The sequence below is a fragment of the Armigeres subalbatus genome, chromosome 2 (assembly GCF_024139115.2).
Source record: "Armigeres subalbatus isolate Guangzhou_Male chromosome 2, GZ_Asu_2, whole genome shotgun sequence".
NCBI classification, from domain to species: Eukaryota; Metazoa; Arthropoda; class Insecta; order Diptera; family Culicidae; genus Armigeres; species Armigeres subalbatus.
The window spans coordinates 449,088,563-449,115,724 of record NC_085140.1 but is presented as its reverse complement, the minus strand read 5'-3'; the positions used below and the strand labels follow the sequence as shown (position 1 = coordinate 449,115,724).

At 40.1% G+C, this 27,162-nt stretch overlaps 1 protein-coding gene across 5 annotated transcripts in view; it reads left to right on the top strand.

Annotated features, from left to right (window-relative positions):
* LOC134213719 (1-acyl-sn-glycerol-3-phosphate acyltransferase alpha) overlaps positions 1 to 7,552 on the top strand; it is a 36,319-nt gene extending 28,767 nt beyond the window's left edge. For 3 of the 5 annotated variants that reach the window (XM_062693016.1, XM_062693014.1, XM_062693017.1), the window contains 5 exons: positions 5,276 to 5,454; positions 5,798 to 5,931; positions 6,057 to 6,238; positions 6,343 to 6,508; positions 6,571 to 7,552. In XM_062693016.1, coding sequence (XP_062549000.1) covers positions 5,276 to 5,454; positions 5,798 to 5,931; positions 6,057 to 6,238; positions 6,343 to 6,508; positions 6,571 to 6,731 — 822 coding nt within the window. In that variant the 3' untranslated portion in view covers positions 6,732 to 7,552. Of the gene's footprint in view, positions 1 to 5,015; positions 5,121 to 5,275; positions 5,455 to 5,797; positions 5,932 to 6,056; positions 6,239 to 6,342; positions 6,509 to 6,570 lie in introns of those variants that run through there. The other 2 variants (XM_062693018.1, XM_062693015.1) reach the window with 2 other exon arrangements.
* The last annotated feature ends 19,610 nt before the right edge of the window (positions 7,553 to 27,162 follow it).

Below are 27,162 nucleotides of genomic sequence, written 5' to 3'. Positions count from 1 at the left end.
TTCTAACAATATTATCTATATTCTCTTTAAAATTTAATCTCTGATCAATATGCACACCTAAATATAAACACAGTTACTCTATCAATCTCTGTTCCGTCAATATAAAGTTTTAATTCGTTTATTTGTTTTTTGTTGGTTACAACGATTGATTTTGTTTTTTGTATATTCAGTTTTTTAAATTTCAACCATTTAGTCAGTGTTGCAATATCATCTTTCATTTTTTTCTGGTCGAAGACGGTGTTCCTGTCTTTTTCCTTCCAAATTCAACATTTTTATAAGAGGCTCGGAAACCCTTCAATTGAGTAAGAAACAGCTGCTCGAACAGTATGAGCCGGTTACGCCCTTACAGTCAATTTAGGATTAGGAGAGGAGAATTAGTTTGATACTCATTATTATAAGATTATAAGAGGATTGCTCTGTATCTCCGTAAGCGCCACGGGAAAGGAATCTTTGGTTTGTTGAAAAGGTAATTCATGTGAAGCCACCATGGTAAGCGACTAAATATTTACTGTAAACGAAGTTATTTTGAAAACTCGAATGTACTTAGTCATGCGCTTAAATCTGGTTTGAGACATAAGAGGTGAAGAAGTTGGCCTTTACTAAAAAAGAGGCGCTCTAAAAATACTTCACAAGGACCTCGGGAATCCACGCCACGACTTTGCTTCTTTGACAAAGTTGTACTGATCTCATTCATATCTGATTACATTTACACTCTGACCCTAACGTCTTAAATATTGAGTCGGATAACTTTTGAAAAAAAAATGGGATAGAATAATATAAGAAATTTTTAGTTTTCTGTTGCACATTTCTAACAAAACATCGAAGATTTTTTTAGAAAAAAACTGAATACGTATTTGTCGACTCAGAATGGAATTTTGTAGTAGGCGTTAATAGAAAAAATTGTATAACATAAAGTTTTGAAAACAGCTTTATGGTTCAGCGGCGCAGCCAAAATTTTTGATAATACATGACCTACGAGACAGTATGGTTTAAGTCTAAATTTGTTTCGAAGTTCCGCGGAATTCCGTTAAATTTCGTTATGAGCTAGTTTTTTCAAGCGAAATTTTTGTAATTTTACGAAACGAAACGAAATCAATAAATCAGATTTCGCCATGCTCAAATTCCGCGAAATTCCGCGGAATTTCGTTTCGAACCACCTGAAACGAAATTTTTCGAAATACCGCATATGCTTAACCACCAGTTCGAATCCACCAAAAATTCAACAACATACGGCCAGAGGAACTGAGATATGAAAATGTTGAATGAAGTATAGAGATACTAGTCAGTTTGTAAATATATGTTTCATTCGACTTTCGATAAAATATCCATTTTTGCCTTTCTCGTATACTAAGTATGCGTAAAGGCTATATGATCGCTCCAAAAACAAACGTTTTATAGTGTGTGTGTGTGTGTGTGTGTGTGTGTGTGTGTGTGTGTGTGTGTGTGTGTGTGTGTGTGTGTGTGTGTGTGTGTGTGTGTGTGTGTGTGTGTGTGTGTTTTTTTTTTTTTTTTTACAAGGGTTAAAGGCCATCAAAAATCTGCGCGACAGACACCTCGAGCATCCACACTATGCTCGAAGGCGAACAGGGATGGGCTCCTCCCGACCTGCTAAAAATGTGCCTCCCGGATAAACCGGGTCCCTTATCTTCCTTGCCTCGATCCCCCCGGGACCACGGGATGCTGCGACTACTTCGGGGGGGGGGCTGTGCTCATGCACTTCTTCTAAAATTCCGGCCCCTAGCTTAGGCTAGTTCGCCGACTGGCTGGCTAATCCACTGCTCCACTGCAACGTAGTCTCGATCCCTCGACGGTCATGCACCGAACTTCCTGACTCGAATCCTCCTGACTTCCCCCGGCGTCGAGGGTGGTCCACCAGTTCCGGTGAAGGAAACTTCCGCACTGATGGTGCCCCGACTACCGGCGGCTATCGCAGGGGACGCTTTCGCGCATTGCGCCGTCTTCGTCTTCGGGTTGCAGAGGTGGTCCGACAGTTCCGGTGGTGGATGACGTCCGCACTGGCGGTGCCCTACATACCCGAAGCACTTCCTTCTTCTTTCTTCAGCAGGTTGGCAATTCGAGTGCCGAGGTCGGTCCAACGATTCCGGTTGGCAGAAGACTTCCGGTTCGCTGGCGCCCCGACGACCCGAGGCCAAACACTGCTCACTGGACTCACACTGGATTCCCCCCGAGACTACGCTTATTCGCTGGTCACTTCTCCATCTACGCTGCAGTTCTGACAGTATTTGCGTCACGACTCTGCTGAACACATTCCACGTGCCTTCTTCGTGACACATTCGCTCTGCGATGTTGTCCGCCCTTAGGGCAGGCATTCCTCTACGTACTTCCGCAAACCTTGGGCAATCGAATACCACGTGTTCTGGAGTCTCTTCGACATTCTCGCACTCTGGACATAACGGTGAATTAGTATGTCCAAACCGATGTAAGGTTTGGTGTGTGTGTGTGTGTGTATGTGTGTGTGTGTGTGTGTGTGTGTGTGTGTGTGTGTGTCTGTGCGCACCCACCCCAAAAAAAAATGTCACTCATTTTTCAGGCACATATCCTAAATCGATTTACTCGCAACAAGTTGCATTCGACGCAGGATACTCTCCCATTGTTTCCTATTGAAAACTGGCCAGATCGGACTATGGGCTCAAGAGTAATGGCCAAAATACTATTTTTAATGCACGAGAAAGGCACCATCACCGCTAGGTGGATTGATCAGGGTTTTTTTTTATCGATCAACTTCCAATAACCACACGTAATCTGTTACCATGTTGCAATTGTGTTGTGCTAGAATATAGTGCGAACATGATGATTCAGAAAGTTCCTTACTTTTAATCAACAAGGAAACAGATCGGATTGCAATTTGAACAAATTCAAATCCTCTATTACATCCCCTACCAGAGCATTCAAGCCACAATGACTAATAAAATACATTCCAGCACTCGGAAAATAAGTTGAAACTTAAACATTTTGTAACTTCATCGTAAATTTTTTCATTCATGCTTAAATAAGAGAAATATCAGAGTGCAGAAATGGTGAATCATTCAACCATAAGCTCGGGTAACTGTAACATGTTGAACAGCACACAAGTGGAGCGGGCCCAAGTTTTTTTTCTGGCGCATAACTTTGCGTCTTAGCACATAACAAAGCTTGATAAAACTAGTGAACTTTTTCCCGTTTCACTGTTATAAGCTGGCCATAGATAAAAGAAATTGCATTGGGATTATTGCTTGTTGAGGTTGTTGACGTTTTCAGGCTTCTGTTGCGTAGCCGTCAACTTCGCTTCAGCTTGTATGCAATCATACACAACGAACGATCGAATGCAACTTATCGATTCGTTGATTGATTTAGCTAATTGATAGTTTTTCGCCCAAATGTCTATCATAGGAATATTGGAATGATCATAAATAGCAGGAATAATCAAAATATACAGAACTGCGCACAGTTCTCGTACTTGCTTTATTCGAATGAACATCATAAAGGAGCTTCAATTGACATTAAATACACCATATCACTTGAGCAATTATTGAATTTATCGCGCCAGAGGAAATACAATATCATATTTCCATCCAATAGAACTTACTTCAATGGAAACATATTATTTTTTTGCTTGGACAAACTATTATATTGAATTCTTGTTACTTTCCTCTCAAAACCGTTCACAGGAAATAACCAGGCTTGTATACAAGTCTTCGAAGATGGCTTGCATAAAACATATTTTTAAATAACTTTCACTTGCTAAAATTGTAGATAAATCACACTTATTATGATTAACTTGCTTAAAATGCACCACATTTCGAAAGATTAGATGTTTGAGAACCATTTTGGACCTTGATTGACTAGTAATTCTTTTTATAGGGTTAACGATTGCTGTTCCAAAATGCTCAAAATCATTAATTTTAGGACATTTATTGAGGTATTTCTCAAAATCTCGACGTGTTAGAGCAAATCTGAAGTCAGATTCGGATTCAGCGAGTCAAAATCTACTAGGGACACATTTTTTGGTGTTAGGGACAAAATCTTGTTGAGCTGTGTAATGATTTTATTTCGGATGTTTTTCTAAAAATTGGGCTAAAAGGGCGTTACTTGTTATAACATGAGGGAGTGATGAATTTGTTCAAGATCCTGTTTTTGTTTGCGATACATAATGTGTGCACAAAGCCACGGAGCTTTGTCAGACTTAATTCGGGTAATTGCTGGAGTGAGGCAAGGATGTTTGTATCTCCGTTATTTGTGCTTATTCTGCGTCTCGTATGAGGTGAGGAGTTTTGAATGAAGTGACAATTGTCGATACCTCCCATCCAAATTACACGGTCGTCTCACGTGAGACGTGTCGAATTCGACTATTTTCGAGTCATTCGAGACGTAGAATGAGCACAACTGTTCCTCATCATGATCAACGAGATCATGGTGGGTGTGACAGACAGTGTACCAAATCTCGAGCTGCTCTGGCGGCATGTTACTAAGGGGCATCTTATTCTATTTGGCTGATAGCATTGCTTTACTAGCGCAACTCTGCACATCTTGATTCCTTTCCTGTCAAATTGCACCAAGCGCCATCAAAAAATTCCCATTGTTTTGTTCAAATTTTCGTGTGGCAGATCCAAATGATCACAAACCGTACTGGCTATCCCTCGACCCCATAACTTAAAAAATCCTTCATCAAATGTATACACACATGATGAATTGATATGAATTAATTTGATGATAATTAATTGACAAACGAAATGTCACCAAGCCTATACGGTGGGTCTGGTCGTTTTAATATTTGTGCCATATTCATGATGTGCTACAAATATCAATGCTGACAAGAAAATGTTCGGAAGTACAACCAACATTTCCAGGATGCTTTTCAATACTGGCTGTGAATGTGCTAAGACAAGACAAGACTAGATAATTAATTTACGAACGAAATGTCACAAGAACTGCAAGTTATGCAGAACCATGATCAAATCAGTTTAGATAAATATTCAATTGATCAGAGTAGACAGAGGTGTTGTTTTCAACAAATTGTGATTGCAAGCCTATCTCTTTGTGCTATCTCTGTAGAAACTGCTACGTAAATTTAAATTGAGCAAAACGGGTTTTCGTGCAAGGTTAGAATTTTGATGAGTGACGTACTAAAAATAAATATTATTGGCGAATTCAAAATCAACGACATATATGCCATATCATATAAAACATCCGTAAACTCCCGTAATGGCACTGTTACATCTCTTATTCGTAGATTTTTGGGTAACCCATTTTCCTTCTCATTATCCTCTCCTTGCAGATGACGACCACCAACAGTGAGCTACTGGGGCTTGCCTTCATGGCATTCTTCATCATCACCCTGTCCTCTACCGCCCGGTACTATTTCAAATTTTTCATCTTCATAATACTGTCGGTGATAAGCGCCGTGGGTCCCGTGCCTCTAATGCTTCTACGACCACGCGACTACCGGAATGCCTTGTAAGTATCCTGTCTCAACGAGCGCATCCATTAGCGTAAGTAATTTCCCTTTGGAAAATGAGTCCCATAGAACAAGGCGCCCTTGCATGTTCCGTGATTGGACGAACCGAACAGTCACATAATTAAAGTGTAGTTTATATCGAATTTGAGCAAATAAGCAAGGGTGGCCTTCGGAACCGAGCAGGGACAATTTACTTCATAAATTATTAAGCACAATGACGCACACGCTAGACACGGCCATTGTCTAGTTATTGCGGTTCTATTCGGCTATTCCAAGACGAGAAGCCGTTATTATTGGTAATGACAGTTTTATTTGCTTTCTTGCACATGTCCACGCTTTCAGATTGCCCGCCTATCTGTGTACGAAGTTTGGGAAAATGCTTGGCGCTTCGTTCGAGGTTCGCGGCAGGGAAAACGTTAATCGACAGAATGGAGGGGTCGTCCTAATGAACCACCAGAGCGCATTGGACTTGGTCGGTAAGTTTTGGTTTGCGTGGGGGAATATAGCCAGGAAATTGGCAATTAGTTTGGCTTTTGGGAGTACACATTCAAATAGATGATAAATGAATTGCTTTTTGTTTTGTTTTATCGACAACTTTCAGTGTTAGCTTATTTGTGGCCCATCATCGGACGTGCAACTGTGGTAGCCAAGAGGGAGGTCCTTTATATGTTTCCATTCGGATTGGCCAGTTGGCTTTGGGGAACATTGTTCATCGATCGAAAGAATAAAAACACTGCGAAATCGACAATCAATAAAGAATCAAAGGCAATTAACGAAAAACAGGTTAGTTGTGTTGAATAACTGCACTTGGTAGAAAAATTGACTGTAATTATATTTGATAAGCTACTTTCGTCAAAACTTTGATGCACTATTTTTGATCATTTTAGGCCAAAATCCTATTCTTCCCTGAAGGAACGCGAGGAAACGGAGACAATTTACTGCCATTTAAAAAAGGTTCCTTCCACGTGGCTATAGAAGCTCAAGGCTACATCCAACCTGTAGTCATTTCCAAATATCACTTCTTGAATTCAAAAGCAAAACTTTTCAATCGAGGTTGAATCTTCATTAATATTCGTTCCACATGAGAATCCTTTTTACTTTGTTCGCTTTTCCAGGTAAAAACATCATCAAAATTCTCCCGGAAATCTCCTGTGCCGGAATGACCAAAGAAGATATGCCTTTTCTGATGGACCGAGTCCAAAAACTGATGCAAACCGAGTACGAAGCACTCACTGATGAATCGTTGGCGATTAATAATATCAGCAAGAGCTTGTAAAGTTCCTTCGCTAACAGTACAAATTAAATACGCACACTACAAACACTTGCAGACAGAAGCATCAGAATGCTTTCATAGGTCCAACATGGGGTGGGGCATTAATTTGCAGCATAAAAATACAAACGAAGAACTCTTTCATTTACCACAGCTTTTTTTCGCGTCACGAGCCGGCAAATCAAAAGAACGACGCAACTCTTGACCGTAAATTGAAGGAATGAAGTGTTCTCTCATCCTCTCCTCCCACCTTGAAGCGCTTGAGCTGCAGAGCTATTTTATATCCCAAATTGAACTAGGTTTTAAGGAAAATTGGCACAAGGGCAAGAAGGATTGCTCAACGAATTAATCTTCCCCCGCCTGTCCTCGAAGGACCAACCAATTCATTATACCTAGAAAGGAATTTATTCATTAGACTAGACATAGTATAGAAGACCGCGATTTGTGGAAGCTGGTTTTGAATGCTTGGTTTTAATTTTGCTGTAAGTAGTTGCAAGTAATGGTCATAGAAAGTTTCATAATACATCGTGTCTTAGCAATTGCAATGAATGGACGGGTACAGGCTCCCTTGGAATGGAAACATGTCATTCTGCGTGGGGTGGGTGAATGAATTGGTTTGAATTTTTGTAAAATGTTCCTCTGAAAAAAAGTAGATATGTGGGTTGATGCAAAAGATTGTCAGAGATGCGGAATTATCTTGAATGTAAATAGCAGTAGAAGCAATGGCGCTATAATATTCCTAACCAAAGCTACATATATTTAGAGTAATGAGATTTTAGTAATATTTCTACTTGTGATACACGTTTGATAAAATTTCTAGAAGTGAATATGGTTGTGTTTGAATTGTATATCCGAAAACGGTCCATAGTTATTATTATTAACATTAGAATCCTTATGCAGTACGTATTCATTCTGTTCATTCTGCTTGGTTCATAACCGCAGTTTGCCACACAACGGGTTGAGAATATTGCTTTGAAATGGAATGAATGTCCTCATGATAATAAAATATCGTACTATATACAACACATAATTACAATTCTTTATTGTACATCTGAAACATTATCTTCAAACAATACCGGAGATACGCGCGGCAGCCTAGCGTCGTATGTCATAAGCATCCGCCGAGGTGCAACGTCCTTCTTCTTTTTCTTCTTATAACTCCTTCCCAGATCTAAAAAACTAACCGATGGCGTCGGAGGTCTCGGGCTGCCTGGTTCCACCACATACGTCACATTCGTAACGGCCACCATCCGGGGAGACCGTGGTGATTGTGTCAGCAGATCCGCAGCATCTCGTTCGTCCGACGACTGCAGTGAAGTGCTCGGCTCATCCATAATCGCTGGAACGACTCTCGTGTCCTTTTCCTGTCGCGAGTGATGCGCTACCGCGGCCGCGAATCGTTGATCTACCTTTTTTCGAAAGTACTCCTTGTACGACGAGTCTCCATTCTCCAGGACGCGCTGCGTGGTCAGGGAGTTGCAGTAGTAATCGTAGTACCGATTCAGCATCGAGATACAGCTGGAACAAATCGTCTTCGAGTGGGCATCGTTTTCTTCGATGGTAATCGGCAGACACACGCGTATTTTCACCAAAAGTCGATGCTTACGGGCGTACGCGCCGTAAATTGAAACCTGCAGTTCGTCGTTCGACAGACAAATTCGACACACGGGCCCGGTGCTGGACATTTTACTTTGATGGTTGGTTTGTTTGGCGCTTGAGTTGTTTTGAATTTGCACGCGATCACGTGCCACATGGCTGTGTGATGCGCAACGGCTTACTGAGTTTGATTTGACTGTTCGATAATGGAAGTAGCCGATTACTATTGTTATTTGTTTTACGGGGTCTGCTTGAATGTGTACCTTCTTTGTGTTAGTGGCTCAACATTGTTATCATTGTGTGGTTGTGTGCACCGATAGCACACACTGATAGGTACGCCATACTTGCGCGTTTCCACTCGTAAACTGTGAATGTGATTTAATCCCTTTTTTGTGATTTAACGGTTACACAGCATACTTCACAGTCTCGTCGGCAGAAGGACCTTAGGTCGTTACAATTTGCTATATATGAAAATGAATTTACATTTCCTTTGAGGCAATATAACTCAAGAACGGATGGACCGATTTGCAAGATTTCTTCACTAATCGATTCGTCTTGGGATCCGCTGTGTTTGTATATATGAAAAAGCGGAGAATTGTGCTGGTAAAGCAGGACCATCATAAAAATGCAACGGTCTGGTGTGTTGTGGAGAAAACATTCCGTGATTGGACGGACAGTCACATAATTAAAGTGTAGTTTATATCGAAATTGAGCAAATAAGTGGCCTTTGGAACCGAGCAGTGACAATCATAAATTATTAAGCACAATGACGCACACGCTAGTCACGGCCATTGTCAAGCTTGCACTCTCAGATTGCGCTGTAGTCGATCTTGAGTGCGGCGTTGCAATGGGCTCATCTATTGAACGCAAAAAATGCAAACCTGAACAAGATCTGGCAGGTTCTACTAGTATTAATATGAGGGGTATGAAAAAAGCTTCTCGAGTTTTACCTTTCTCGTATACTGCCGTTCTACGCATGCTTGTACCAAATTCAAAAAACGGCATATGAGAAAATGTATCGTACAAATTTCCCCCATTAAACCAGTGGAACAGGCTAAGATTGGAAGATCTAAACAGAAAATGCTATTTGAATGTGTGTTGCTCCATAAAATAACAGAATCCGCCATAATGATGAATTTAATCACCGCGAGACAATTATGCGTAGAAATTAAGCAATGGTACAAATAGACTTGATGTTGTTTTCAATGATTTTCCGAACAAAGTTCGAAATCTGTTAGAGTTTTCTAAGAGTATGCGTCAAAATAGACTGCTCTATAGCGAAAAGTCAAAATCCAGGAAAACTAACATGGGACAACTATGCGTAGAAGGGCAGTATACAAAGTATCCAACTTTTTACGATAGCCAAAAATAAACTGTGATTACATATTTTTGATGTATGCGTTGTACAAATTTTATGGTACTGGCCTAAGTAGCCTTGAAATCTGCACCAAACATTACAGATGTCAAAAGTTTTAATCCCGCAAACTGTTTCCATGCCGCAGCGTACAGCCAAGGAACATACGATTCAATATCCATATTGTAACGATCAAACTGCAATTTAGTCAATCATAGATCCATGGACGCGGAATTACTCGAATAAATAAGTTTCAATACTACGATACGTATTTACTAATTTGTTTATTTCAGGTGAAAAGGTCAAAATTGTTCTCTTGCATTTGTTGGTGGATACTTTTTATGTTGCAGATAATAAAAAAGACCGAAATACCTATGTGTGCTAAACCCCGCACTATTAGCTTCAGAGCTCTTTGCTAAACCGCACATAGTCGCAATCAGTCATAGTCGCAAAAGATATACGAATCAAATGAAAAGGTAGCCTACATTTTATGCAACGACATAACGCAAATCAACGGTGATTGTTACGCTAACTCTAGTATTGAATAACATGAAGGATGATCGGATTCTAGGGTCAGTAAATAATAAATTTGTATAACCTTGTTATTATAAAGAGTTAAGTGCATAAGCCTGTACCCTTATTCCGGTGAATGGCATATTTTGAAGACCATGTGTCCAGTCCTTACCTCTTACATCTTATATGTTTGCAGGGTTGAGCACTCGAAGGCAATCTCTGTATTTGGGGCGTAGATTATTATCATTTGGATATTTTCTTCCTATCTATACATTGCTTAATATAAGAAAAATATAAAACATCATTTGTGGCCCATAGTCTATTGGATTAGAGAGAGTAACACCAAAAGCAGCCTTTGACACGATTCTCATGAGGTCCACTCAGCCACATGGCCACCCCAATGATATCGATACAACTGCACACAGTTAGGAGAAGTAATATTTACATCAGACTGACTGGAGAAAATCCGAGGGAATCGGGTCATCAACGCGTCGAAAACAAAGCACATACTAGAAGGCTTGGAACACGACTATTCTCGTAAATCATGGTCCAATCAATACCAATACCTTGAGTTTGACCAAAAGTGGCGATATTAATCGATTAGTTCGTAAGAATCAAGAGAAAATTTTTGACAAGCAAACTGTTTCGCAAATACCTTGACCAGTGATCCCCAAAGTGCGGCCCTCGAAGCCTTTTGCTGCGGCCCGCGAGGGATTTCAAAATATACACTTCTTGTGACCCGTTGATACGCATTAGATGTCACCAAATGCTTTTCAACATGCCCAATTGTATGTGCTTCTCAGGGAATCTGTCAAGTTCACATCATTTTGATGTTTAAGAACCATCGTGATTGATTAAATTCATCACTTCATATATTACGTAGGACAACAACAACCAACTGTGATGGTATTGCCCCGGGCTATAAAAATAGTTTTTTTTCACATATTTATTCAAACGAACTGAATGTTGGACTTGAGGTAAAAATAATGTTGTCATACACTGCTCTGAAATGAGAAATCTTTCAATACAAGTTAGGATTTGGCAAAATTTGAATTGGTTTTTTAACTCCAGAAAACTCAAAGGTGCAGCCCAATCAGGTTGTACGCAAAGGTGACGTAGGACTACGTAGCTATACGAAATGGAGGGTATTTTTCATCATAATTTGTATCAATTTATTAGCATTGTGTAAACTGCTCGGAGGTCAACCGAATCAAGAAACTGAAAGTAGCTCCCAGTTGGATGAACCAGCCGTGGAAAAGGAACGACTCATCGGCCGCAACGCCACTGAAGCCACTCGTCTATCTTTCAGTGGATATCATCAGAATCCTAGAAGACATTATTTCAAAAATGTCCGGAATAAAGGAAAAATAAGCATAATCGGAGGTGGCGCGAAACCAAACACAAATATATTAATTTGCAACGTTCGACTTCCGCCGGCGATGGAAGCGTACATGCATCGTTTTCTGTAGCGCTGGGGGAAAGTGAGCGGGACTTGAAGAATAAATTACAAACAGTCCTTTTCAGGACAAGAAGAGGTTTTGATTGTTGGGGAAATTATTTACCCAGGCAAACAGACTGTTCGGCTGTTTAAATGACAATGACGATTTTGGAAAGATTTATTGTTTTTAATAATGCGCCATTTGACAAACTAAGGCAGCTAAACGTCATTTTTCACTAAGGTGGCGTCTTCATCGATTTGGCCGTCGTTGACGGAAAGTGAAATTTTCTGGCAAGATTCTTTGGTTTAGATTCGTTAGTCATTAGAAATTTTTTTCCAGGTTACTAACGTATGGCGACGACCGAAAGTTGCCCTTTGGTAGCACAACCACAAGCGCGCGTTTGAGGGAGATGATGCAATGAGTTTGTTCAAATGTATGGCGTCAGTGGCAGTCAAATGGAATTTCCTCACAGGATTTTTATTTGTTGTTGAGGTTGAATGACGACCACCAACGCAGACTTTCACCACCAATTCGATGATTTTCCTTTGAAAATGCTACCAGAGCGCCTTCGTACTGCTGTGTTCGCTCCGCTGCGTCCGCTCTGCGTAAAATAGGAATGGGCGATACCGATACGATATATCGGGAATCGATATTTTCGCTCCGATTAATCGATATTTTGTATCGATTTTTTTAAGTTCGATATTTGACCGTATCGATTTTTTGATGTGTGATTCGATGATCTAAAATGGGAAATCTAAGGTTTTCTATTTCTTTTATTTGCTCGTGCTTTTAATTTTATCGGAATATCGATGTTTCAACGCCGCATCGATATTTCGATAATAAATACGAGAAAGGCAAAAACATCGATTCGACAGTATCGATATTTTTCCGAAAAACGCCCATTCCTAGCGTAAAATCTTGCTAAACCACTCTTTGCAAAATCCTGATCAAAATGACTCGCGCGCGCTGGAAAGCAGCTTTCTTGTATTCAATAAATTAAGCCCGTTAGTTCCGCCCCTTTGTGATCTGATATAAATGTAAATATAATGTGCACTCATAACGATTAACGAAGGGGCGTGGCTAATGGAATTGCTTCATTAGATATAAGAAAGCTGCTTTTCGACGCGCGCGAGCCATTTTGATCGGGATTCCGCAGACAACGGACCATTCTGAGAATGACAGATTCTGAAAATCCTATGAAATTTTTTCGCAAGATTCTGAATTTGGTTATCAGATGTTGGTTATCTAAGATGCGTATTGTTGCGAGGAATGACAACAGAAACTTGACTCAAGACGAAGTTTCTTCATATTACAAAACATTATCTCTTGGCATCTGTCTGTCCGAGCGACGTTCACCGTTGCTGTAGATATTTTCCACTGAGGTGGCGTCTTCATTGATTTTATACAAATACCACCATTTTATATAAAAGAAGGTTGATCCGACTATCCGAAATAAACATTCTTCAAAGTGCAAAACTCAATCGTGAATAGCGAATTTGATAGCGCTTCGGAGGGAGATGATGTAGTAAATTTTAATGGATGCGATCACTAACAGCAACCAAGCTACCACGACAAACCCGATGCCACCGAAACTCTTTCTTTTCATAAAATGTTGGTCCTGAGAAGAACCAATTTTCTTTTCCCAATTGCCATTCCAATAACTAACTGCATCCAACCGCTTGTCGACACCTTGCGTTGCAACTGTCTGACCGCCACTTGATGATTTTTCGCTAAGCCTTCAAAGGTTGGAATAATTTTTCAGCATTGCCACACTACCACCCACTCCTTCGTGCTGCTGTGTCCGCTCCGCTGCATCGAATGTCGAACCGCTCTCTGTGGAACCCCAATCAAAATGGCTCGCGCGCGCCGAACAGCAGCTTTCTTGTATTTCATAAAATAAGCCCTTTAGCCCCGCCCCTTTGTGAGTTGATATGGGTGTAAATATAATGTGCACTCATAACGATAATGAAGGGGCGGGGCTAATGGAATTACTACATTAGATATAAGAAAGCTGCTTTTCGGCGCGCGCGAGCTATTTCGATCGGGATTCCGCAGACAACGGACCGTTCGGAGGATGACAAATTCTAAGAATCCTATGAAATTTTCTCGCAAGATTCTGAATTTGTTTATGAGATGTTGTTTATCTAAGATGTGTATTGCTGCGAGGAATGACAACAGAAATTTGACTCAAGACGAAGTTTCTTCATATTACAAATTATTATCTCTCGGCAGGTGGCGTCATCATTGATTTTATACAAAAGCCACCATTTTATACAAAAGAAGGTTGATCCGACTATCCGAAATAAACTTTCTTCAAAGTGTAAAACTTAATCGTAAATACCGAATTTGATAGCGCGTCGGAGGGAGATCACTAAAGGCAACCAAGCTACCACGCCAGACCCGATGCCACCGATACAGTCCATTAACGCAATTAACTCTTTTTTCATAAAATGTTGGTCCTGAGAAGAACCAATTTTTCTTTTCCCTATGCTCCTTCCCAACTTACTGACACCACAATTTTTGGCACTGGCGGTGCGGGATCGCCACAGTGCTATTTTTATGGTCAACCCTTTCTTCATATGAAATGCTGGTTCGTTGAGGTTGAATGATCTGCAGCAACACATCGAGCACCACCACCAATGCGATGGATTTCCTTTGAAAATGTTATTAGTGCCTCCGTGATGCTGTGTCCGCTCCGCTGCGATCGCTTTGATGCGTCTGCTCTGTGTGAAACCTTGTTCAAACTGATGATTAGATCCAAACCCGCAAGTGATTGATTTTTGATGTCTGTGCTAGTGATGCATGTACGTGATTGGTTGGTTGATCTATTTCTAAATTTTTATCAATTATCGATAATAAATAGTTGAAAATCAGTATTTTCAAATAAATACAAAGAAGCGTTGACTCATCCTTGATCGAATGGTCCAAAAAAATTGAAAATCCATCGAGAAACGGCTGAGATATCAAAGTTCAAAATCTGTCATATTTTCGTGACGGTCTCCGATTTTCGCAATCCTAAAGTGTACCCCAATATAGAAAACACAGACGTAGTCCTACGTCAAAAAAAGCTGAATATCAAAGTACTTTTAACTACCTAAATTGTTTAACAAAGTCAAGATTTTGTCCATGCTCCGATTAGTTGATGATATTGAAAGTAAATTTCAATTGATCGGAAATCTGGAAACACGGTAATTAGTGCGGAATTCAGATTTTTTATTTATTCAACTTCTATTCAAAATTGCTGGCAAGTTCACCTGGCTCCGAAACATGTTTGACGTTATTTGACACGCCAAGTAACGATCAGTGGAGTCTCTTATCTTTTCTTTTAATCTATTCAATGGCACAGAATTGGGAGATTTCCATATTTTGACTACCCAAATTGGAAATAGAATTATCAGAGTCAAATCATAGCTAATCAATATCTCTTTTATTCCATAAATTTACGCGAAAATTTGTTGCATATTGAAAGACCATAGAATGAGGTTAAGGAATCGATACTTATATTTATTAAAATAATTAAAAAATAAAAATGTTTTCCCCTTGAAAAAGTCACAATCCCCGTGGCAAAACGTCGGGTCAATAATAAACTTGTTGTAAAAATTATAAGATTGAGTAGCCGAGTATAATTAAAACGTACGTACGATCGTATGATCCATAATCAGGAATCGTTACTTTTTTGTAGTGAACAATAATCCTTCAATAAAAATTTAAAATCTTAGTATCGGGTGACATTATGCGAAAATATGTTTCTCGTGCCAAGTCCGCTACCACAAAAGTATCTGTTAGTATCAACTAGAAGACAGCTACGGCAATAAAACCCGTAGAATAAAATGTGCTTACTAGTATGTTATTTGAAGAAGATTCATAGCAACAAGTTTTATTCAAATGTGAAATAGGTGTATTGAAAATAATTTTGATTAAGCTATAAGCATATGTGTATGTACTGCGGCCCGTTTCTGCAGTTCAAAATTGCTATACGGCCCTTGATTGTAAGCATGCTGGAGACCACTGCCCTAGGCAACTCATAGGCAACTAGGATTGCGCCATAGTAACTGTACAAGGCAAACGGAAAAATGTTTGTCACAGTTCATCCGCAGCTATAATAAAAACCTGGATACGTAAAGGCTACCGTTTTAACTCAAATCCCGAACATTTGGGGGATTGAAAATGGCCCTTTTTGGGTAACATAATTAATGGATCTTCCGTAATGGTGAAATGAATATTTTAATTTTTAAAAGAATCACTCGGTGGCCAAGGTGATCCATACACAATGTCATGCTCAGAATATCGGTCAATAACCCGGTGAAATGGTTCCTGATAGGGATCCGTAGGGGACAAGAAGGCGAGGTGCGCAGAGAGCAAGGTGGATCGATTTGAGGTCCCTCCGTGGAGTACAAAGTGGCGACGTGCAACTGCAGACCGAGCTGAATGTAGATGAATTTTATGTATTGCATAGTCCTTAGTTTGAATAAATCAAATGAAATAAACTCCGATGTTAGAATGTCAAGTGGTGCTATGCGATAAAATTCATTATTTTTAGTTTTGTTTCATGAATATTCCGGAATTTTCGGAAGGCCACGACATGTATAAGCCACAACATCAAGTGCATCTGAAAAATCTTGGTGCTTTGGTGGTGGTGCCTGATGCTTGGTGGTTTTCATGTTTTGGGATCCTCCAGATATCCCGGAGGAACACACGGTGGTTAGAGGTGTGCGCCGTCACCGCCGACAGTTTATGGCAATCCCGTTGAAACTCCAGAGGATTTCTCGTGAAAAAAGCTAGTTTTCTAGAAAATTCCATTCATTGGAAATTCTGAAGAAATTCCTTCCTATATATATATATATATATATATATATATATATATATATATATATATATATATATATATATATATATATATATATATATATATATATATTTGTCTTTATTATCGAGACTTTCAGCCCGAGGCTTTTTTTTCAGTGTAGAAATCGGTTTTTAATTTTTTGAATATTTTTCCAAAAAACTTCTGGGAATTTCACGACAGTCCGCTATACAACACTTTTTTGTAAGTCGTGTAATTTTAGAGTCAATGAAAAAAAATTAGGCCCTCATAAAATGTTACTCTTGACAATTTTTGAAAAACTAAGTATGAAGAGTGGTTTAGAAATACCATATCTTTATGCCCACCAAGTTTCATTCGATTATGAGATGGTGCTGCCAGCCCCATAGAAGAGTTGGCGCGAAATACGTCTACTAACTTTTTGGACGTTTAGAACAACTAGAATTTTTTTGGACCGTAGCATGTGAAGAAACATGTGACCATAAAAAAATATTTGGTGGAGTTCAGAACTCCTTGCAAACTAGATTTTATGCGGACTTAGAGATGACACTGAAGACGGCCTTACTGTTGAGGTCGAAATACATACATTGTATACTGTCAAGATACAATTAAGTGGTGGAATTCAATGGGATTGTACAAACTCGTCTTATGACAAGTGATGATTGAAATGTTTTTCCAGGATACCAGAACTTCTATTAGTTTATTACTGTGTATTACTTACTGTAAATAACTTTGATATCTCCTTTGGTAACACACAGATCTAGCTAGACAATGACCCTGTACAAAACTACACACGTTAAGCTGCATAATAATTGATTATGTTGTTGTACATAGAACTAGAAATCTAGAAATCAATATAAACAATTAACTAGATGATATGTTCTTACCTGAGAGAGAGAAGCCAGCTCACTGACAGATCGTTTATTTACTATGTCTTCTTCTTCTTTATTTGTTTCGAAAACGTGGAAACTCAACAAATCAAAGTAACATTTCATAACGTCGGAAGCAACATTTTTCACTCCAATAAAAACTTGTTCGAATTAGCTGATTTTAATGGTTATGAACTTCCTAACGTGGAACAAACCCGATTTCTCATAATACGGGATCATTCATTTGGATAATTACGGGTTGAATTCATTGTAGCAGATATAAGAAAAGTTGCGAACATAAATTGCCAAATAAATAATTCTGGTTACGGCCATTTGAAGTTGCATCGCAGTGTTTACTTTTGCGGTTCGCAGTGACTGGATCGCGGTGACATTAGGATGAACGTAAATAAAGCGAGCTGTCTTCTCTCTCTCAGGTTCTTACCATAATCATGGGTGGGACAATGGGTCGAATGAATAAAAAGTAGTAAGTTCAACTTTACTACATTTTCAGTAGTAAACGCCATTTATGGAACATGTTCGTATGAATAAAAGAGACTTTACTACACTACACATTTCGAACATACTACAAACAACTGATTCGGTAAACAAGAGTTTACTACTGATTTCTTGTAGTCTGCTTAAGGTCACTCCTGACAGAATCCAAGTTTCAAAGTGCTCGCGTTTTCGGGGGCACACCACTCGATACGGAGGCGGGGGACAACTGTCATTTTTGTTGATTGAGCTTTGCTGCGTCGCAGCATGCGTGAAAAAATAAAAATGACAGTTGTGCGTTGCTTCCGTATCGAGTGGTGTGCGTGGTGTGCCCCCGAAAACACGAGCACTTTGAAACTTGGATTCTGTCAGGAGTGATCTTAAGACGTTGCTACTCATGTTTTCAATGCAGATTATTTATTAGAATCGAAGCGAATCGGCTTTGTTCTTGAAAATAGAAGTCTAATTTAGGGAAAACAAACAAAACAGACATGTCTTTTGTTGATTAGCCGCAAAAAATGATGAAATCATCATCGTCATCATGGGGTCTGTTTTGTTTTGACGTTTCTCCATGTAGTAAATGATAGTAAACTGTAGTAAAGGCTATGTTCGAATGTAGCATATGTCATAAGTTCGAAACATTTTTTATTCATATCGAACATGTAGTTTTCTCTGTGGACTTTATTTTTGAGTAGATACTACAAGCGTTGAGTTTTGCTACTTTTTATTCATACGACCCAATGCCTTGACTGTCCTACCCAGGAACATTCATGCGTAGGACATGTCCTACTTGTCCTACCCACTGCCAGCGCCAATGGGTTGCATCATCATTTCGTGCCCCTTCTCTATATTGACTTGCATTATGACGTGGCAGGCGCCAAATGAGATCACCAGTACTTGAACATTAAAGCAAAGATTTTAAAGTATAATAAAGTATATTATATTTGGTTAAAGATAGTCCCAAGCGAGCATTTGTTGCAAGAACAGCCGGTCTGGTCTGAATAGAGTAGCAACTACGGGTAGTCAATCAAGTTTAAGCTCAAGCAAGAATGCAGTGCATTTTTTCAATAACATTAAACAATTTAGTTCAAATAGAAAATATAAGTAATAACAAATGTACTTTTTGACGTAGGACTTACGTCTTTCTTTACTATACTGGGTGCCATTTAGATTTTTGGAAATCGAGAGCGTTACGCTGGGAAGGGAAGATTTTGAACGTTTCTAGCGCCTTTATCTTTCGATGGATTTTTAAGAATTATATATCAATCGACTTGGACACTCTCCACCATTTTGCCTATTTTATTGAAACTTAAGATTATTAACGATTAGCTACTGAAAATTTCAATTCTTGTCAAAGTCAGTCAAAATTTCATATGTAACCAATCCCGTGCATTCATAACACGGACATCAGAATGCGGTATGTCACGGTATGTTCGGGTCTACCGGAAGATTTTCTTTGTGTATAAAAGAAGCAGTGCCTGCCGTGTGCGAGTCATTACAATTTGTGACAGCAGCGCGTACTGACGTGCTTTTTGCTCCTGCATTTTTCGTTTCGTTCGTTCGTTCGCTGTGTTTACCTACACAGCGACAGCAGCGGTAGAACTGCCGGTGGGTGGGTCTGCGAATATGCATAAAAGAAGTGGGCGCATTTTTTTGTCATTCTGTGCTTGATGATGGTCGGATGCAGTGGTGTCGGTTGCGATGGATGCAATCGCCCATCGCATCGCTCGGGGTTCACGGCTACAGGCCGATGATAGCTGTGGCAGCGAGGGCAGCGGTGGTGGATGAGGAAGAATAAAATTAGAGAGATTTGGTCTGCTCATCCAGGTGATGGGTTTCATAATCCATATGATCCCGGGATGGGTATGAGTCATGTCATATGACTGACCATATGTTAAGTTGTGCTTGATACTGAACCACACGTACATTGAAACATGGTTATACTATAACAGTTCTGATTCCCTAGAAAAAAATATAAGTACGCTGATGAAAATAAAAATTCGATTAAAATATTGCCGATTTCACCAATTTGAAGAGTTAGAGTAAAATCAGCAGTGATTCAAATCGTTCGGGGCCGTCAGTTTGAATATGAATCTGAAACATTCATTTTCCCAGCAGCTGTTCTAGATTCAGTTTTTATACCAGTCAACTGTCAAAAAAATAAAACTGGTATAACGCTCCGTTCTATTTTCTGCAGATTTGAACCACGATTGAATCACGAGATTCAAATATTTTTCAATTGTTTTGGTGTGTGGATGCGTCATTTTATCTACGGATCAATCCACTTTGCAATTCCGGCGCATTTCTTGGCAGTAACATAATGATTTCAATTAATTGAAAATTTGAAAAACATGAATAGAACACTGTTGGGGAAACCAGCGAGTTTGTTCTATTTTGCTCCAGATTCAAACTAGAATAATGGTCGAAAGTTTAGAATGAAACTGAATCACTCCTGATATCACCCTTATGTGTAGATTGTGATTTGCCCGCTTCTTTTTCTCACACTCACTCTCATTTCGGCTTGATCGATTTTTGTTACTGAAATTTACCCAATTATAACCCATTACTCGTTAGTCACATGTAAGCGTGTACACTAAATCGATTCCCGCCAAGATTTGACGTCTATTTGTTTTCAGATTGGGCACTAACACTCAAATATTATGCACGGAAAATCAAACTTTTTTGAGTGTATTGAGTGTGAGAAAAAGATGACTGTGAGAAAAAAAATCTCGCAGAACTCTTATAAAGTGCAAAAAGCGCAATAATTACTTTCATTTATTTGCAAAAGGCATTAGCAATTAAAGATGCACAATCAGCAATAGTGTTAATATCCACTTAGATTAGAAAATTTCGCTGTCTTACATGTAAATGTTTTAAAAAAGTCTGTAAAAAATAATTTCCAGAAAAATATTTAAATGAACTTTATTTTATTTTTTGTTTTTCATTTTCTGAGACATTGTATTATTAAACTTGACGTAGACTCGGAGTTTGGGATCAAAACATTATATAATTTTTCGTTGACGTATTAGCAGTACCTCCTCTATTTTAGTAGGGTTACTGCTCCTTGACTTGTTTCTTATTGTTGTGATTTTTTTTCAGCAGTAAGCACGCATGTTAGCAAAAAGAAGCAACGAAATTGGTGCTGTATTTCTTAGTTTGGAAAACGGGACAGTTCCCCTAAAATAGCACATTTTGCCCAAGTCTGGAAGTTTTATAAATACAATTTTTAAACTTCAAATACTATCATCAATAAGAAATCTAAAGATGCCCTACATTTGCTTGAGTAAATAAGGGCTTAATAGTTAGAAACAAAGCAATTCTAATTATGTATTTAATTATTATTTTTATTTCCAGAAGTTTTGAATAAACAAATTGCTAATAATTCTACACAGCATGGAAGTTGTCGTTTCCAATATCAATACCTATAATCAAACTCTATAGATCCAAAAGTTAGAAGTTAAATGTAAATATGTTACGTTTATACAAGTCCTACGTCTACTCGCGGTTATGTTGAAAACATTACCCATTGCTCGTTTTTTGATAAAAAATACGCTTCTTAGATCGAGTGAAATAGGTCGTACTGATAAAACGGTATTAGATTTGCAAGCAGTATTTCAAGACTTTCATTCACTCAAAACGCTCCAGACGAAAGCATTGTTACCATAACTGATGAACTTTCGGAAACTTATACAGAACTTGACATTGTTTTCTGTTTTCTTAATGCAAACTTTTTTGAACTTATCCAAAAGCACACAAATGAAAGATTGCTGATTTACGGCAGTAAGAGAAATAAGACGGTACAGCCAGCAACGCTTTCGGATAATTATGCTATTTTCGGGATTGTTTTAGTATCATGCTACAATCGTTTACCCGAGATGAGGATGTACTGGTTACGCAAACCATCACTAGAAAATAAGTTGATCAAAGACACTATGTCCCGTAATCGGTTCAAGTTGATATTTTCGAAACTGTATTTCAACACCCCAAACAAGCTAGAAAGCTAGAAAGCTCTACCAGTTGGAAAAGCTTCCTGCTTTCAACAATTCATTTCAACGTATTCAATCAAACTGTACATTTCAAAGCATTGACGAAATGATGACGAAAGGCAAAGGTAGGCTTGCATTCAAACAGTATAATCCGATGAAACCGCAAATGGTAGATTGATACAAGTATGAAATCTTGTACAAGGATGGACTTACACTAAACCGTTGGCAAGATACCAAGGAAGTCTTGATAGTAAGTAACAGTCACTATGACCAAACTACAACTGTGAAACGCACTAGTAAGACTGAAGGGCGTCAAAATGTCAGTTGTCCGGAAGTAATAGAATTTTATAACAAGTACATGGGTGGCGTTGATCAGGCAGGACTGTATGATGTATGCTGTATGCGCTGTATGATTTTAACCGGAAAACCAATAAATTTTGGAGACGATTTTTTTTTAAATACGTCATGGTCACTGTTTCAAATGCTTTTTATTTTAATTGTTTATTTTAAACAAGGAACTGAAAGGAAAAACTTAACAGCAATTTATAGATTTTTTGATTCCGCTCTCTAAGCAGATGATTTCTCACAGTCAACAAACAAACGAGAACAAGAGAACGGTTGGGAGGATTGCGAAACGACGGTGAATGGAAAAAGATCATTTAATAACTGTGATGGATATTCGACGGCGCTGCGTTCATTGTAAATCAATTGAAGGAAAGACTTGAAAACAGATACGCGGTGCACTGCTTTTGGCGTAAAGGTGGTACCCCGTTGTAACAGAAAACATACACATTCAGTTTTAAATTCTGCGGCTCGGCGAAAATCCGGCAAATCATCAGTTTATTGCCTAATTTCTGGCTATAAGCCAAGTTGTAAGATAGAACAACAATTTTTAAAATCTTGATAAAATGTGTACACGGTAGGTATTTAAATGCAATAAATTTCATTACAATTGTCAAAATGAATCTCGATATATTTAGCCATAACACCCTCAATTCGTAGTTCAGAGTTTTGAATGAGTTTTTGGAGGTGCTGACAACCAACCACCTTTTTATGAATGATATACAAACAACGCTTAACAAAATTGTTAATAAAATTTTTCTAATAGATGGAATAATTCAAAACTCTTCACCAGTTATTAGCTATAGGCTTCCATCTAATCTGTCTTAGGAATCTCAAAACTATCTTAGGAAGTCTATTGGGTTTTCAGAAGGTAAGATGAATATAGTTGACCTCATAACGATTCCTTGTTTTTCAAAAAATACAATCGATTCAAGAGTAGATTTGAACCCTGAACTCAAGGACAATTTGAATGACCTAACACAACCAAAAAAAGTTTTTTTTTGCATATTTAGCCATATTTTCATTATTGAGCACCAAAACAAGGGGAGTACATCAAATTTACTGCATGGTATTGCTTGGAAAAAATTGGTCCGTAAAGGGTCACAGAAGGGCTCACAGGCGAGCGGTACCTCATATGGAGCGCTAGCCCAGGAAGTCCTAGACGAGAGTTTAAAGGTGAGGGCTCTACACGACGAAGTGACCCTCCACTGTAAACTGCTGGATGAGCTCACGACATTGGAAGAGAGGACCGCAGGGGACGCAGATTGCCACGGTGAAGTTACCGACCACCGACGCCAACAAGGTGATCAAAGTTGGTAAGATGAAAGTTGGATGGCCAGTATGTCCAGTCAGCCTCTACCAACCACCGGTAGTCGATAAATGCTTCCGCTGCCTCGGAGCGGGACACAAATCGTGGGGTTGGAACGGGCCGGACAGGAATAACTTATGCAGGCGGTGCGGCGAAGATGGTCATAAAGCGCGCACGTGCGATAAAGCAAAAGATGTCGTCAAAACAGCGCATTGTATAATTATTTCAAGCGAACAAAGATCGTGGGGAAAGTACACGGTGGACAATTTTCAAGCCTGAAAATGTTTCGAAAACTGTTAAAGTATTTTTGGTCTACTGAGCTCCATTGTATTCAAAGGTGATTGGAAGGCCGAAGACACGAAGCAACTCGTCAAAAGGATCAGAGACATCATCCGGAAATGGCAGCCGTCCAGCGGTCATGTGATACCTGCTAGATTAAAATACGCCGCACGGCGTACCACGAACCATATGCTTTTATTCATTAATCTAAGTTAAAAGACTAATGTCAACTTTTTATGTAACGTATATAAGATTGAACTGTACTTCTTTGTAGTTTTCTTCTCGAGCCATTCTTTACTTTCTCGCTATTCAGCGGCCACCCGTTATGTGCAAACAGAAAGCAGGAACACAACCACGCCATGGGTGGACTTGCGTGTCTGTTGGGTGGTTATACGAGGAAGCCGTACAAGTAACGCAGCTCAACCTCAACCATTGCAATGGTGCATTGTGCGGCCGCCCAGCAGTTGCTGTAGCAGTCGGTAGCAGAAGCGAGCACGGACATAGTTATCCTGGCAGACCCGTACCGCATCCCCGCCGGTAACAGAAACTGGGTAGCGGATGGATCCAGATTAACGGCGGTTTGTACGACGGGAAGATACCTGATCCAAGAGGTGCTAAACGCAAGAGCGGAGGGTGTAGTTATAGCTAAAAGACCTGGTGGGTAGAAAGCCAGTAGTCATTGCAGAAGACTTCAATGCGTGGGCGATAGAGTGGGGAAGTTGCTGTAAAGCTATGTCCATTTAGAATCCGGAATCATTTATTGTATTGCAGCAGCACGGAAAGTGACCGCTGCAAGAATTATTTTACAGCGGGTTTGTCTACCTAGGCGCTCACTTGCTGTGGAATAAATTTCACGAAGTTTCGAGCAGCGTGTCAAAAATTATTCCAGATGGAAGCCGAAAGGAGAGAAAGAAGTCTGCACACCCACGTTGATAATCCTGCTCATTGACGATGGAACCTACGTCAAAATGGATTTCGAACAGCTTCCTAGCCAAAAATTCTCCATGGTGACGGCACGAGGAGTAGTTCCTGCGAAGTTTAAGTTTGATTTTTGGACAAACTTGCAAAAAAAAGGATGATTTTGGAAAGGGATATGCAACTGTGGGGCAAAGACCTAAGTGTTTGTGACGAATAAGACGATGGACTCGAAGCTGTACAAGGAGGAATGTCTCAAAAACCGCGGTTGACCTTCCATAAAGCCCATAAGGTGATTATAGAATGAAGCCCGTGGTGAATTTCAAATTCACCACACGCTTATCCACATACATTTCCAAAAGCCCAAATCTGGCGTAATAGTTTTCGTACAGTGCCGAAACTCAAATTATTAATGTTCAGCATAACTAAGCAAACGATCTTCCATTATTCAGCCCCATACGCGTTATGGTTCATTCATCTTGTGCTCTTGAAAAAAATGTAGGAAAAGCACGTGGTTTACAAAATGGCCGATTTCTGGCTTCATTCTATAATCACCATAAAGGTCCCGTGAAGTTTTGGCCAGATTTGGCGAGTTGCCACTACAGCCGGGAAGTCATCCAGTGGTACCGTGATAATAACGAAGATTTCATCGATAAAAACATAAATCCACGCAACTGCCCACAGCTTCGGCCCATCGAGACATTTTGGGTAGTAATGAAGCGGAAGCTTAAGAAAAGTGGAAAAAGTGGAAAAACAGCTCGGGTCGCGACTCAGATGCCTGAAATGTGGAACAAATGTGCCAAGGAAGTTGACTCCGGAGGTGTGCAACTTTTGATGAGAGGAATAAAGAAGAGGGTGCGAATTTTCACTAGAAACAAGAAGAAATTATTTGTATCAATAATTTTTCCTTAAAGTACAGTAAATTACCCCTGATTTGATGTATTAACCTTCTTTGTACGTCAATCCGTTACCGAGATATATATATGATTTTATTATTCCGGATTCTAAATGGACATAGCTTTACTAACCGGAGAGGGCAAACGTTGCTAGAGGCTTCAGGCTGGATGTCGTGTTGTGCAACGAAGGCTCGAGAAGTACCTTACAGCGAAACGGAGTGGAATCGATAATAAACGTAACATTTTGCAGTCCAAGTTTGGTTGGTGATCTGCAGTGGAGGGTGGACGACGGTTACATCCACAGTCACTGTTGGCTGTCCAGTACAAGATAAGCAGCGAGACAAGGAGATAATGCCGGGGAGTTACTCCTACAATCCGGGCGTGGAAGATCGTCCCCTTCGACGGTAGGACCTTCAGAGAAGCTATGGGTTTTCGGAGGTGAGCCAGCCAAGGGCTGAAAGCCCCCTAATAAAGATATAAAAAAAGAAGGTATGGGTCTGGAAGAAAACACGGAAAGTTTGAGCGGCGGCGAACTGGTTGCGGTCCTGTCTCGAGCGTGTGACGCTACTATGCCAAGAAAGTTACGACCACGGAACTGCAGGCCTCCAGATATTCTGGTAGAGCGAGCAAATTGCAGCCCTTCAAGCAACCTGCCTCAGGGGTAGAAGAAGATTACAAAGGTTACGCTCGGCGGAAGTAGGGGAAGCGCGCATCGAGATTTTTAAAGCGGCAGTGCTTTCCCTAAAAGGCCATCAAAGAAAGCACGAAAGATTGCTTCGACAGACTGTGCCAGAGCGCCAATTCGAACCCATGGGGAGATGCCTATCGGGTGGTGATGGCTCTCCTCCCGAGCGATGTCCAACGAGGCTGAAGACGATAATCGAAGTACTGTTCCCGCACCGCGGTCCAACCCATTGGCCGCCAGCAGTGAGGGTAGGAGCAGTTGACGAAGAAATGGCGAGGGTGACGGTAGAGTAGCTAAAGCACCAGGTACGAGTAAAGCTCCTGGTACGAGTAAAGCACCTGGTACGGACGGGATCTCGAGCGTAGCTTTGAAGGGAGCTATAATGACCGATCCGGAAATGTTCAGGTCAGCCTGCAGAGGTGCTTGGATGAGCCGATATTTCCGGATATAAGGATCAGACAGCGTTTGGCCCTGTTACCGAAACCGGGTAGGCCACCAGGAGACTCCTCAACGTACAGACCAATCTGTCTAATAGACACGGTAGGGAAGCTACTGGAGAAGTTGATCCAAAACAGAGTGTCACCATACGTGGAGGAGGCGGGAGGATTATCGAGCGAGCAATTCAGCTTTCGGAGAAGACGGTCTACCCTGGGTACAATTGAATCGCTGGTTGACACCGCTGAAGTCGCCATCGAATGCAAGCGACGCGGTATACGTTACTGCGCAGTAATAACACTCGACGTGCGGAGTGCATTCAACAGTGCGTGCTGGATGGAGATCGCAAACTTGTTGCTGCCACTGGGAGTACCGCTAGGGCTGTACAAGATTCTACGAGACAGACGAGGGCTTGGTTAGGTGGAGGTGTCTCGCAAGGATCAATTCTGATACTGTGGAGACGTGATATATGATGGCATGCTGAGGTTGAAGCTTTCGCCAGGAG